Source organism: Rhinopithecus roxellana, chromosome 18 (assembly GCF_007565055.1).
Source record: "Rhinopithecus roxellana isolate Shanxi Qingling chromosome 18, ASM756505v1, whole genome shotgun sequence".
NCBI lineage: Eukaryota > Metazoa > Chordata > Mammalia > Primates > Cercopithecidae > Rhinopithecus > Rhinopithecus roxellana.
This window is the reverse complement of record NC_044566.1, coordinates 97,179,181-97,192,312: the sequence shown is the minus strand read 5'-3', so window position 1 is coordinate 97,192,312 and position 13,132 is coordinate 97,179,181. Positions and strand designations below refer to the sequence as shown.

Genomic DNA, 13,132 nt, shown 5'->3' with positions numbered 1-13,132 from the left:
ACTTGACTTTTCATAATAACAATATAGCTCTTTAATACATACATATTTCCACAATGATCCACAATAGAATTTCAAAACCTTAATTATGAAATAATCTTACTATCTCTTGATCTTCCTTAATCAGGTTCTTACCAATTTCTAACATCTGTTATACAATCTCTGTCAGACTCTGTATCAATCTTACCTCTTTCACACAGTTTGCTATCAATAAGTGACTTCCTCCTTCTTTGAAACTCTCTAGGAAGTGTCTATATGCTATGTCATTCAGAATATTTAACTCTGCCTCTGCAATGATTTTTTGTTTTTCCATGAGACAGGCTCTCACTCCATTGCCTGGGCTGGAGTGCAATGGTTCGACCTTGGCTCATTGCAGCCTCAACCTTCTGGGACCAAATGATCATTCCACGTCAGCCTCCTGAGTAACTATGACTACAGGCATGAGTCACCACACCTGGCTTTTTTTTTTTTTTTTTTTTTTTTTTGGTAGAGACAGGGTCTCACTGTGTTGCCTAGGCTGGTCTCGAACTCCTGGTCTCAAGTGATCCTCTCGCCTTGGCCGCCTGAAATGCTGGGATTACAGGCATGAGCCATTGTGCACAGCCTGCAATGATCCCTTTATTCAAAACCTAGTTCAAGAATTTTTCCTTAAATAATCATTTTCTATTAATATGTTTTCCTCTAAACTTACATATACAATTTAAATTCCTTTATTGGCTAAGTAAACCTGAGTAAATTCAAATATTTTGGTAGAACCTCAGTTATCTAATTTATAATATGAGGATAATATAGTACTTCAGCAGGGAGTTACAGAAAACAAATTCATCATATGTATTAATCTCCATGATAGTTTACAAACTTTGAAATGTTACAATAAATAAAATGCAAAAATTATATATTCTAAAGAAATCATAATGTAGTAATGCAAAAATTTTACATTCTAAAGAAATCATATTTAGTGCATAAACTCACATGTACTATAGAAATAAATGCTTCTGATATATCAAATTCTTCTGTAATATAGTTGAAAGCTCGCCAAAGAGCAACTCCAGCATCATTTGCTCCATCAACTTCATCATCTGTATTAAGAATGAACACAAAACCAATTCTGGAAAAAGAAGATGAATAAGGACTGTTACAATTACCTGTTGAATCACAATAAACCATTATTTAGAAACATTATTAGACTATAATATCTAGATGGAGAGAATGTATTAATAGACAGAGAAAAGGAGAATTTTATCACTTCAAAAGTCTGAATGTAATGTCTATTCACCAAAATCCACATAGCTACTGGATTCCTGCAAAATATCAAACTCTCTCCTTCTGGTGCTAACATTATCAAATGGCCATGTTTTTTAGTACAAAAAGGGTAAATACACTCTTATTTTTTTTTTTTTTTTTTTGAGACAGAGTGTCACTCTGTCGCCTAGGCTGGAGTGCAGTGGCACAAACTTGGCTCACTGCAACCTCTGCCTCTCGGGTTCAAGTGTTTCTCCTGCCTCAGCATCCCAGGTAGCTGGGACTACAGGCGTGCACCACCATGCCCGGCTAAGTTGTATATTTTTAGTAGAGACACGGTTTCATCATATTGGCCAGGCTTGTCTTGAACCCCTAACCTCGTGATCTGCCTGATTTGGCCTCCCAAAGTGCTGGGATTACAAGCATACGAAGTTGGACCATTCTATAAGTTTCCAGAGTGATCAGATTATTCTCTCAGGAAGGTAATAAATTAAACAACATTACCAGACAGATTTGATAAACCGAGTCTATATAATACTCCACAACGCACAGCTATCTTATGTCAGGCACTAGAGCTAACCATAGCTTTGAATGCCCTATTAATACTCTTGTAACACAATATGAACAACATTGAATTTCCTTTAGTTGACAGTTTAATGCTATGAAATGACAATTACCTAAGAGGAACTTTGTGAGAATAGAAAAGATCAGCAAGTTTTATAAAATCCAAGGTATATTCTTGGGCCGGATCAATAAACAGAACCTAAAAGAAAAATAGTATATAATCAATATTTCAACACCTTAGAACCTTCATGAAATTCAAGTTTAGACAAATTTTTGTGAATGAAAGTATGAAATTCAAAGTATAATTTTTTTTTTTTTTTTTTGAGATAAGAGTCTTGCTCTGTTGCCCAGGCTGGAGTGCAGTGACCGGATCACAGCTCACTGCAAGCTCCACCTCCCGGGTTCACGCCATTCTCCTGCCTCAGCCTCCCAAGTAGCTGGGACTACAGGCGCCCGCCACCTCGCCTGGCTAGTTTTTTGTATTTTTTTAGTAGAGACGGGGTTTCACCGTGTTGGCCAGGATGTTCTCGATCTCCTGACCTCGTGATCCGCCCGTCTCGGCCTCCCAAAGTGCTGGGATTACAGGCTTGAGCCACCGTGCCCGTCCTCAATGTATTATTTTTAAAGACATTCTAGCAATTCTAAAGAATACACACACACACACACACACACACACACACACACACAAAGGATTTCACAATTTATGAAGGATTTCTAAAAGCTGTACATCCAAATATAATTATACATAGAATTTAACATCAGGCTACTCATCTTCTCTTTGGACGCCCAGTATATTTTCTTTTACCTGAACTGAAATACCTTATTCTAAAATGTTCATTAGATTTTCTATGATAAACTTTTTCAAAAAGAAACAGACGTTGAATTTTGACCGAAAAAAATAGCATTAACATGACTGCTTTATCAGGATTGCTGCAAAAATTATCTTATTTATTTCCTATGTGAAAAAACAGCTCTAGGTATTTTCTCCATCTTTCAAAGTTCCAATATTAATGTTTAGCTATTATTGGGATAATAAAATTATATGCATAGATGATAAAGTGGTATTTATGTATGTTTCCCTGAAATTACTACACTTTAATCATTACTTCTTTTTAATAAAGTTCTGTCATAAATTCTTTTGAAAAAATGTAAAAGTAACATTAACATTGTTACTATAAAATGACATAAGGGCTAAAGAGTAAGAGGCAGAACATGTGACTAACATGGTTTGGCTGTGTGCCCACTCAAATCTCATATTGAATTGTAGTTCTCACAATCCCCATGTGCCATGGGAAGGACCGAGTGAGAGGTAATTAATCATGGAGGCAGTTGCCTCTATGCTGTTCTTGTGATAGTGAGGTCTCATGAGATCTGATGGTTTTATCAGGGGCTTCCCCCTTTTACTCATACTTCTCCTTCCTGCCACCATGTGAAGAAGCACGTTTGCTTCCCCTTCTGCCATGACTGTAAGTTTCCTGAGGCCTCCTCAGCCATGCTGGGGAGTCAGTTAAACCTCTTTCCTTTATAAATTACCCAGTTTCGGGTATGCCTTTATTAGCAGCATGAGAACGGACTAATACAGTGACACTGCTAGTTGTTGATACCCAGTCAGCCATGCCACCTAAGCTAGCTGCATTAGGCAAATACTTATTTCCTTACAACTCAGATACCTATTCATCGACAGAAGGATAATCCAAAAAGAATGCTGATATCTTTATAAGATATATATGTATAATCAAAATATAAAACTCACCAAATTATGAAAATTGCGCCTTATGTAAGGAATACTTCCAGGAAATACTGGCTTCAGAAGTTTCTCGTGACTTGTAGGCCATGTAATATATAAATCATCATTTTCCAAGTCATTAATCCACTAGAAAAGAATCCAGACATTTGTGAAAGCTATATTAACACTGAAATCATTTTCAAAGCCAGATTTTTAATATATCAGGTGACAAAAATATACATAGAATTTTCTATATTTCTGATTAAATACAGAAGCTAGTTTAATATTCTCTAAATGATGGAATATATTATGTGCAACAATTTTATACTTGTTTAGACTTTCACATTAAGCCTTCTCTCAAAAACAATTCCTTCCACTTGTGTTTGTTTTTCATATCCCAACATAAAATTGTATTAAAATCATTCTCCATAAACCACTTAAGAGAGATGAATATTTATCTTAATTATCAGCAGTAAATGAGGCCCTCTCCACCTCCCCTCTCAATTTAAAGGCTTGGATATAAGGAAAATAAAATGACTTATAAAAATTAAATTATAAAATCAACATCTTAGAAATCAAGTTCTAATCCACTATACAAGCTGGAGAAAACATATAAACTGCTGTTCAGAGGCATGTGGTGGGGGAAGGAACCACCAATCAAGAAGTGAGGCGTATGGTCCTCGAAAGCAGGAAGCATAAGCAGCAAGCGCCACATTCACCTAAACTTCATCCTTGGGTCCCCAGATTGCATCCTGGAGGAATACTGAGTTGGAAAGCAGAAGTCAAAGCACGGGCCACCAAAGTGCTGAGATTTGAGGGCAGGTTGCAGGGTGAGAGGGTAGGAGAGAAGGAAACTGCAGGACACCAGAAAATTATCCATACAAATTCCTCTCAACTCATTTGCTGACCCTTAACCTGCACATATGTATATATGATAACACCTCTACAAAAGCCAGAAGGAAAGAGAAACGGAGAGGTTGAAACCACAGCTATAAAATAGTATTGAGAAGAAAGAGACCAAAGTTCAAGTACTATACACTGTGGACTTTCATTTGAGACCCAGTAAGGCCAGATCCTATAAGACACAAAAATAGAAGAGCATTCACAAAGCCTAAAAACAAGCCTCAACAGAATCAAGTGAGCACCTGGTACTCAGGCTACCAGAACAAACCTTAGCTCTTTGCTTCTACAGCTTTTCATCAATTTCTGGCTCTCATTAAAAAAAAAGTAATGCAAAGAGAAAAGAACCAAATACTGAAATCCAACAGGGGGAAAAAAAAAGACAATAAAAAACCCCAAAGATTACTTAGACAAAGACTTTAAAATAACTATCATCAATATATTTTTTAAAAAGCACAAAAATTTATAAAAAGAAAAATTTTGACAGAACCAAAATCTATTAAAAAAGAATCAAGGAGATATTTAAGAATTTTAAAATATAATATTTGTAATTAAGAACTCTAAGAACTTATTGGGTGGGTATAATTGCAGACTGTACACAGAAGAGACAGGGATTAGTAAACTAGATAACAGATCAATTGTTATAGTAACTAAAGTACAAAGAAAAGAACAAACAAACCAAACAAAGTGTGAGAGAGATTAGGAATATATGAAAAAGATCTAGCATATAGGTAACTAAAAATCCAAGAGAAAAGGAGAGAAAGACTGGAGCAAATAATACTTGAAGAAATTAGGAGGTTTCTACAGTAATTCAGATAATCCAGGTATGAGTTTATTGTGGACTGAACTAAGTCAGAGGCAGTGGCTTTAGAGAAAAGGTGACAGAATTAAGAGACACACACAGATGGATGAATAAAACAGGAATTTAGGGTATATGTTCCAATAGCTAAAAGAAACAATGTCTACAAAAAGGAAGGCATAAAGACAAATCAATAAACAGATAAAAATTATAAAAAGAACCAAATAAAAATTCTGGAATTCAAAAGTATAATTGAAATAAATTAATGAGAGGAGCTCAACAGCATATTTGAACAGATAGAAGAAAGAAGGTAAGTAAATGAGCTTACTCAGTCTGGGGAAGAAAAGAGAAAGGAAGCTATAGGTGCAGAGGAGTCTAGCCCCACAGGGAAACAGGCCTTATCTTGACCCAAAGAAGGCTGAGGGTGAGAATCTGGCAGCTCTTTGGAAAGGGCAATCAGAACTCCCATTCCCAATGGAGCTCAGAATCATACAGAGCCTTCAAGCAGTGCCACTTCTCCTGACTAAAAGCAAGTGTGCCTAGATAGACAAAATAAGACTCTCAACTACAGTGCAACTAAACTCATGGTCTGAAGACTGTTAATAACCTGTAAGTACAGAAACTGAGATGAAGTGTTCAAAAACTTGCAGTAATTTGACATGGCCACAACATCTGAGCATGTATCTGTCTCATTTCACTGAATATGGTACAGGCCAGCTTGGGGTTCACCAAACTCTTGTGGTGTGCCACATGTAGTACAAGATACGTATTACAGCACTTTGGGAGGCTGAGGCGGGTGGATCATGAAGTCAGGAGTTGGAGACCAGCCTGGCCAACATAGTGAAACCCCGTCTCTACCAAAAATACAAAAATTAGCCAGGCATGGTAGCACATGCCTGTAGTGCCAACTACTCAGGAAGCTGAGGCAGGAGAATTGCTTGAACCCGGGAGGTAGAGGTTGTGGTGAGCCGAGATTGCACCATTGTACTCCAGCCTGGGCAATACAGCGAGACTTGTCTCCAAAAAAAATATATATATATATTAGTCATAGGAGTAGGACAATATATTCACTGGTGACAGGTTAGGGAAAAAATGTTATTCTCTTACTATGGATAGTTTGAGAAATAATGCTCTAGCACTTAGTGACGGCTATCTCTGAAAAACCACAGGGAAAAAAAAAAAAAAAAACAAGAAAAAAAGAAATCTATAAAAAAAAAAAAACAAAGATATGATGGCCCCAGGCTTTCCTGGGATCCAAGATGAAAGCATTATCCGTGGTCATCCTGACAAGATTTTGGCAAAAGATATACCCATCCCCTAGTATCTGCGGGGGGATAGGTTCCAGGACTCCCCGAGGATACCAAAATCTAAGAATATTCAAGTCTCTAACATAAAATGGCATAGTATTTGCATAGAACCTACTCACATCCTCCCATATACATTAAATCATCTCTAGATTACATATAATGCCTAACACAATGTAAATGCTATGTAAATAGTTTTTATATTGTTTTAAAATTTGTATTTTTTATTGTTTTTCTTTTTTTGAGTATTTTCATTCCATGGTTAGTTGAATCCAGGAATGTGGGACCCTTGGATATGGAAGGCCAACTATATTTTACATCTATGATCTTATTGACACCTATTTACCAAGTCACAAGGAAAAAGTGAGTTTGTGGGTTTTTTCCCTTCTATGAAGATAATATGAAAATCATATCTTTATGAGATTAGGAGACTGACATGTTTTAATTCACCCTAAAATTGCATTACTGTCACCAAGTCTACTCTTTGCAGCTAAACATGCTCATGTGGAAAAGAAAACCTCTGGAGATTGATCAAGAATGTCTACAACTTAGTAGTAAATATGTAGGTCAGGGTATCTACATATAAGACAACTATAAAAAAACTATAATGAAAATATTCTGTGGTCCAAATGTCATGATGTCTTTTATTGAGTGACTCTTACTGAATGAGACAATGTTACGACAATATGTACCTAAAGAAATTATTATACTTTAAGTTTTTAAAATTTTAAAGATCTCTTATGATTATGATTCTTAACATTACTTTGGGTATATTTTCTGTCATTTTAAATTGGCTTTTAAAAAGTTGACTGCTACAATAGTGAATGAACACATTATATGTGAAATTTCAACACTAAAGCAGGCTGTGATAAAAGATAAATGACACTGTTACCAACAAAGTGCAAAACGAAAGCAGGGTTTTGGTTAAATTCAGAAAACTTTGAATCTGTCTTTGTTCCCTTCATGCTACTGTCTAAGTTTATGGAAATCTACGTGTGCATCACATACTTTAGTATTCCTTAAGAAAAATTTTGCAAAGTCTTTTTCTTTTCAGAGAGTTGAAGGGCAAATGATGTTGACAAGGGAGACAGTCAGAACCTGCATACTTTGAATGCAATACCAGGGCACTAGTGCCAAGAGTTACAAAAGAAGAAGAGCCTTTTAACTTTGGTGGGAGCGCAGAAGGGAGGATCAGAACTGTAACGTGAACACATTATTAAGATCATATAATGGAAAAGGGGAAAACTGGTTTAAAGAGATGAAATAAAGGTAGAAGTTAATTAGAACTACCAACATAAATATATGCCCTTTTAAAAGAAGAAAATTGTTTCTTGCTCTGTCTTCACTCTTTTCTACTCTGAATATTTTATGTGAAACAATATGAAGTGCACATCTAATGCCCAGATTCTGGTTGTTAGCACTATTTTCTATAGAAAAAAACTTGGTGAATAGGCAGTTCCACATTTGGAGAAAAAAGAATCAAGATGATCTATAAGACACCTTGTCAGAAGGGGGTAGTGTTTAAAGAATAAAGAGGTCAGTTTGCAGGGAAGGCTGCCAGGGACCATGTGCTGATTATTTTATCATCTAAAAGAAAATAGTTACTATAGTTAAAAAGAACGTTTAGCGTTTGCGAGAGTCCCTAAGCATGATGCTCCAAAGGAAATGTTTCAGAGATAAGTCAAATATACTACAGGTTGAGCATCCCTAATCTGAATATCCAGAACGTTCCAAAATCTGAAACTTTTTGAGTGCTCACATGATGCTCCAAGTAGAAAAGTCCACACCTGATACCTTTGTTTTCTGATGGCTCAAGTACACAAACTTAGTTTCATACACATAATTTTTAAAAATGTCTAAAATTAGCTTCAGGTTATGGGCATAAGGCATACGTGAAACAAATAACGTTCATGTTTAGACTTGGGTCCCTTTTCCAAGATATCTCATTATGTACATAAAACAAAAATAAAATTCTATGCCCCACAACAATCTGAATGGACTCCTCCTTTTGGCAAGGGCATTCCAAAGTTAACCTGAAAAACTAGCTCAGGCCATGATGGGAAGCGGGAGTCAGATATGCCTCAGTATTCCCTCCTGCTTTTTGGAATTCAGACACAGCTGACCAGCATTAATATTAAAGCAGATCTTAAGACTGATAGAACAGACACTGTAAGTGTGATTAGAAACATTTACAATCTATTCTTTCTGAAGCCTGCCACCTGAAGGCTTCATCTGCATGATAAAACCTCGGTCTCCACTACCCCTTATCTTAACGCAGACATTCCTTTCTATTGATTCCAGATAACAACTCAGCCAACTGCCAACTAGAAAATCTTTGAATTTGCCTATAACCTGGAGTCTTCAAGCACCTGCTTACAGTTTTCCTGCCTTTCCAGATGTACCAAACCAATGTACATCTTACATGTATCAACTGATGTCTTAGTCTCCCTAAAATGTATAAAACCAAGTTGTAGCTTGACCACCTCCCACATGTTTTCAGGATCTCCTGAGGGCTGTGTCACGGGTCACTGGTCACTTATATTTGGCTCCGAATGAATCTCTTCAAATATTTTACAGAATTTGACACTTCATCTACACATATATGCAAATATTCCAAAATCCAAAAAATTGAAATCTGAAACCCTTCTGGTCCCAAGCATTTTGGATAAGGGACACTCAAATTGTAATGTGTAACAGTTGTCCATGCCTGATGTCTTACAAGAAAGTAGAGGGCATAAAGAACAAATCACTGAATTACTTAAGAAATGTGAACTACTTTGGTTTGTTTATGCAGTTATAGCACTGATCCTTCAGGTAGGACAAGCTGCTATCATAATAACCATGATTGGTATTTGTTTTGTTTTCTGCCCTAGATTCAACAAAATGTTTTAAAAAGTCAAAATACTATGTTCCTATTGTTAATTATGAATCTTGAAGCAGAATGAATTATAGGAATAGATCTCAGGCAGGCCTAAAGTCTGTGTCCACCAGGCTATGGTACAGCTGCACATCATTTTTTACAAGTTACTTGCACCTGACAAATAGGCAGATCAGTTTCCAGAAAAGTTGCAATAGGGCAAAAAGGTAAAAAATGAAACAAAACAGAAACCTAGTGAGAGTGGGAAATGCAAGCTTAAGAATCTAGATAGGATCCTTATGCAAATCAGGTGGCACCTGGGTGTAGGCTGCTGCTACTCATAAGGTTCTTTTCTGTTAGCTGCAAAACAGTAATACTTCTGCATATACAAAACGAATAAAGGTGTTCCCTCTCTGCAGGACAAATTATAAAAGGATATAACCCTTCCTCTTATCAGGCAGGGCACACACGGGACATGGCCAGGAGAAATGTGCTCAGAGTTTAGCCCCACACTCCTTCCCTCAACCAGGTACACAGGGGCAGTAGAGGGGTTGGTTAGAGGGTCAAGCCTCCCTAGTTTTCAGTTTTCAAAGCGCTCAACCAGGGTTGCTGCATATTATTGTTCATTTTTTGTGCACACTTCTTCATTTTAAGATAAAGTCTATAAAGTGATATTTCGTTTGAACTTTAGGAAATGTTTAAACAGATGCACTAAATGTAACTAAGTAGTATCATGTCACAGTTAAGAGCATGCATTCAAATAACCTTTTAGTGTCTCAGTTTCTTCATCTGTATAATGGGGATGCTATCAATACCTTTCTAATAGGGTTGCTGTGCAAATAAAATGATATAATTCATTTTATTTTATTTATTTATTTATTTATTTATTTATTTATTTATTTATTTATTTTGTTTTGTTTTTAACTTTTATTTTAGGTTTGGGAGGACATGTGAAGGTTTGGTTACATAGGAAAACTTGTGTCACAGAGGTTTGTTATCTTTTCTACTCCTCTCCCTCTTGTCACCCTCCACCCGCAAGGAGACCCCCGCGTCTGTTGTTCCTTTCTTTGTGTTCACGAGTTCTCATCATTTAGCTCTCATTTCTTTTTTTTTTTTTTTTTTTTTTTTTATTATACTTTAAGTTCTAGGGTACATGTGCATAACGTGCAGGTTTGTTACATATGTATACTTATGCCATGTTGGTGTGCTGCACCCATCAACTCGTCAGCACCCATCAATTCATCATTTATATCATGTATAACTCCCCAATGCAATCCCTCCCTCCTCCCCCCTCCCCCCTCCCCATGATAGGCCCCAGTGCGTGATGTTCCCCTTCCTGAGTCCAAGTGATCTCATTGTTCAGTTCCCACCTATGAGTGAGAACATGCGGTGTTTGGTTTTCTCTTCTTGTGATAGTTTGCTAAGAATGATGGTTTCCAGCTGCATCCATGTCCCTACAAAGGACGCAAACTCATCCTTTTTTATGGCTGCATAGTATTCCATGGTGTATATGTGCCACATTTTCTTAATCCAGTCTGTCACAGATGGACATTTGGGTTGATTCCAAGTCTTTGCTATTGTGAATAGTGCCGCAATAAACATACGTGTGCATGTGTCTTTGTAGTAGAATAATTTATAATCCTTTGGGTATATACCCAGTAGTGGGATGGCTGGGTCATATGGTACATCTAGTTCTAGATCCTTGAGGAATTGCCATACTGTTTTCCATAATGGTTGAACTAGTTTACAATCCCACCAACAGTGTAAAAGTGTTCCTATTTCTCCACATCCTCTCCAACACCTGTTGTTTCCTGACTTCTTAATGATTGCCATTCTAACTGGTGTGAGATGGTATCTCATTGTGGTTTTGATTTGCATTTCTCTGATGGCGAGTGATGATGAGCATTTTTTCATGTGTCTGTTGGCTGTATGAATATCTTCTTTTGAGAAATGTCTGTTCATATCCTTTGCCCACTTTTTGATGGGGTTGTTTTTTTCTCGTATATTTGTTTGAGTTCTTTGTAGATTCTGGATATTAGCCCTTTGTCAGATGAGTAGGTTGCAAAAATTTTCTCCCATTCTCTAGGTTGCCTGTTCACTCTGATGGTAGTTTCTTTTGCTGTGCAAAAGCTCTTTAGTTTAATTAGATCCCATTTGTCAATTTTTGCTTTTGCTGCCGTTGCTTTTGGTGTTTTAGACATGAAGTCCTTGCCCATGCCTATGTCCTGAATGGTACTACCTAGATTTTCTTCTAGGGTTTTTATGGTATTAGGTCTAACATTTAAGTCTCTAATCCATCTTGAATTAATCTTCGTATAAGGGGTAAGGAAAGGATCCAGTTTCAGCTTTCTACTTATGGCTAGCCAATTTTCCCAGCACCATTTATTAAATAGGGAATCCTTTCCCCATTTCTTGTTTCTCTCAGGTTTGTCAAAGATCAGATGGCTATAGATGTGCGGTATTATTTCTGAGGACTCTGTTCTGTTCCATTGGTCTATAGCTCTGTTTTGGTACCAGTACCATGCTGTTTTGGTTACTGTAGCCTTGTAGTATAGTTTGAAGTCAGGTAGCGTGACGCCTCCAGCTTTGTCCTTTTGACTTAGGATTGTCTTGGCAATGCGGGCTCTTTTTTGGTTCCATATGAACTTTAAAGCAGTTTTTTCCAATTCTGTGAAGAAACTCATTGGTAGCTTGATGGGGATGGCATTGAATCTATAAATAACCTTGGGCAGTATGGCCATTTTCACGATATTGATTCTTCCTATCCATGAGCATGGTATGTTCTTCCATTTGTTTGTGTCCTCTTTGATTTCACTGAGCAGTGGTTTGTAGTTCTCCTTGAAGAGGTCCTTTACATCCCTTGTAAGCTGGATTCCTAGGTATTTTATTCTCTTTGAAGCAATTGTGAATGGAAGTTCATTCCTGATTTGGCTCTCTGCTTGTCTGTTACTGGTGTATAAGAATGCTTGTGATTTTTGCACATTAATTTTGTATCCTGAGACTTTGCTGAAGTTGCTTATCAGCTTAAGGAGATTTTGGGCTGAGACGATGGGGTTTTCTAAATATACAATCATGTCATCTGCAAACAGGGACAATTTGACTTCTTCTTTTCCTAACTGGATACCCTTGATTTCCTTCTCTTGCCTGATTGCCCTAGCCAGAACTTCCAACACTATGTTGAATAGGAGTGGTGAGAGAGGGCATCCCTGTCTTGTGCCAGTTTTCAAAGGGAATTTTTTCAGTTTTTGCCCATTCAGTATGATATTGACTGTGGGTTTGTCATAAATAGCTCTTATTATTTTGAGGTACGTTCCATCAATACCGGATTTATTGAGCGTTTTTAGCATGAAGGGCTGTTGAATTTTTTCAAAAGCCTTTTCTGCATCTATTGAGATAATCATGTGGTTCTTGACTTTGGTTCTGTTTATATGCTGGATTACGTTTATTGATTTGCGAATGTTGAACCAGCCTTGCATCCCAGGGATGAAGCCCACTTGATCATGGTGGATAAGCTTTTTGATGTGCTGCTGAATCCGGTTTGCCAGTATTTTATTGAGAATTTTTGCATCAATGTTCATCAGGGATATTGGTCTAAAATTCTCTTTTTTTGTTGTGTCTCTGCCAGGCTTTGGTATCAGGATGATGTTGGCCTCATAAAATGAGTTAGGGAGGATTCCCTCTTTTTCTATTGATTGGAATAGTTTCAGAAGGAATGGTACCAGCTCCTCCTTGTACCTCTGGTA

The 13,132-nt window shown here is 37.1% G+C and overlaps 1 protein-coding gene across 1 annotated transcript in view; it reads right to left on the bottom strand.

The window, feature by feature from the left end:
* The window catches only part of UGGT2 (UDP-glucose glycoprotein glucosyltransferase 2), a 270,417-nt gene that overhangs the window by 157,129 nt on the left and 100,156 nt on the right, over window positions 1–13,132 (bottom strand). The window contains exons 13-15 of the mRNA XM_010358916.2: window positions 3,557–3,676; window positions 1,917–2,002; window positions 970–1,105 (exon numbers count right to left, since the gene is read on the bottom strand). Of these exons, the coding sequence (XP_010357218.2) occupies window positions 970–1,105; window positions 1,917–2,002; window positions 3,557–3,676 (342 nt within the window). The remainder of the gene's footprint in view (window positions 1–969; window positions 1,106–1,916; window positions 2,003–3,556; window positions 3,677–13,132) is intronic.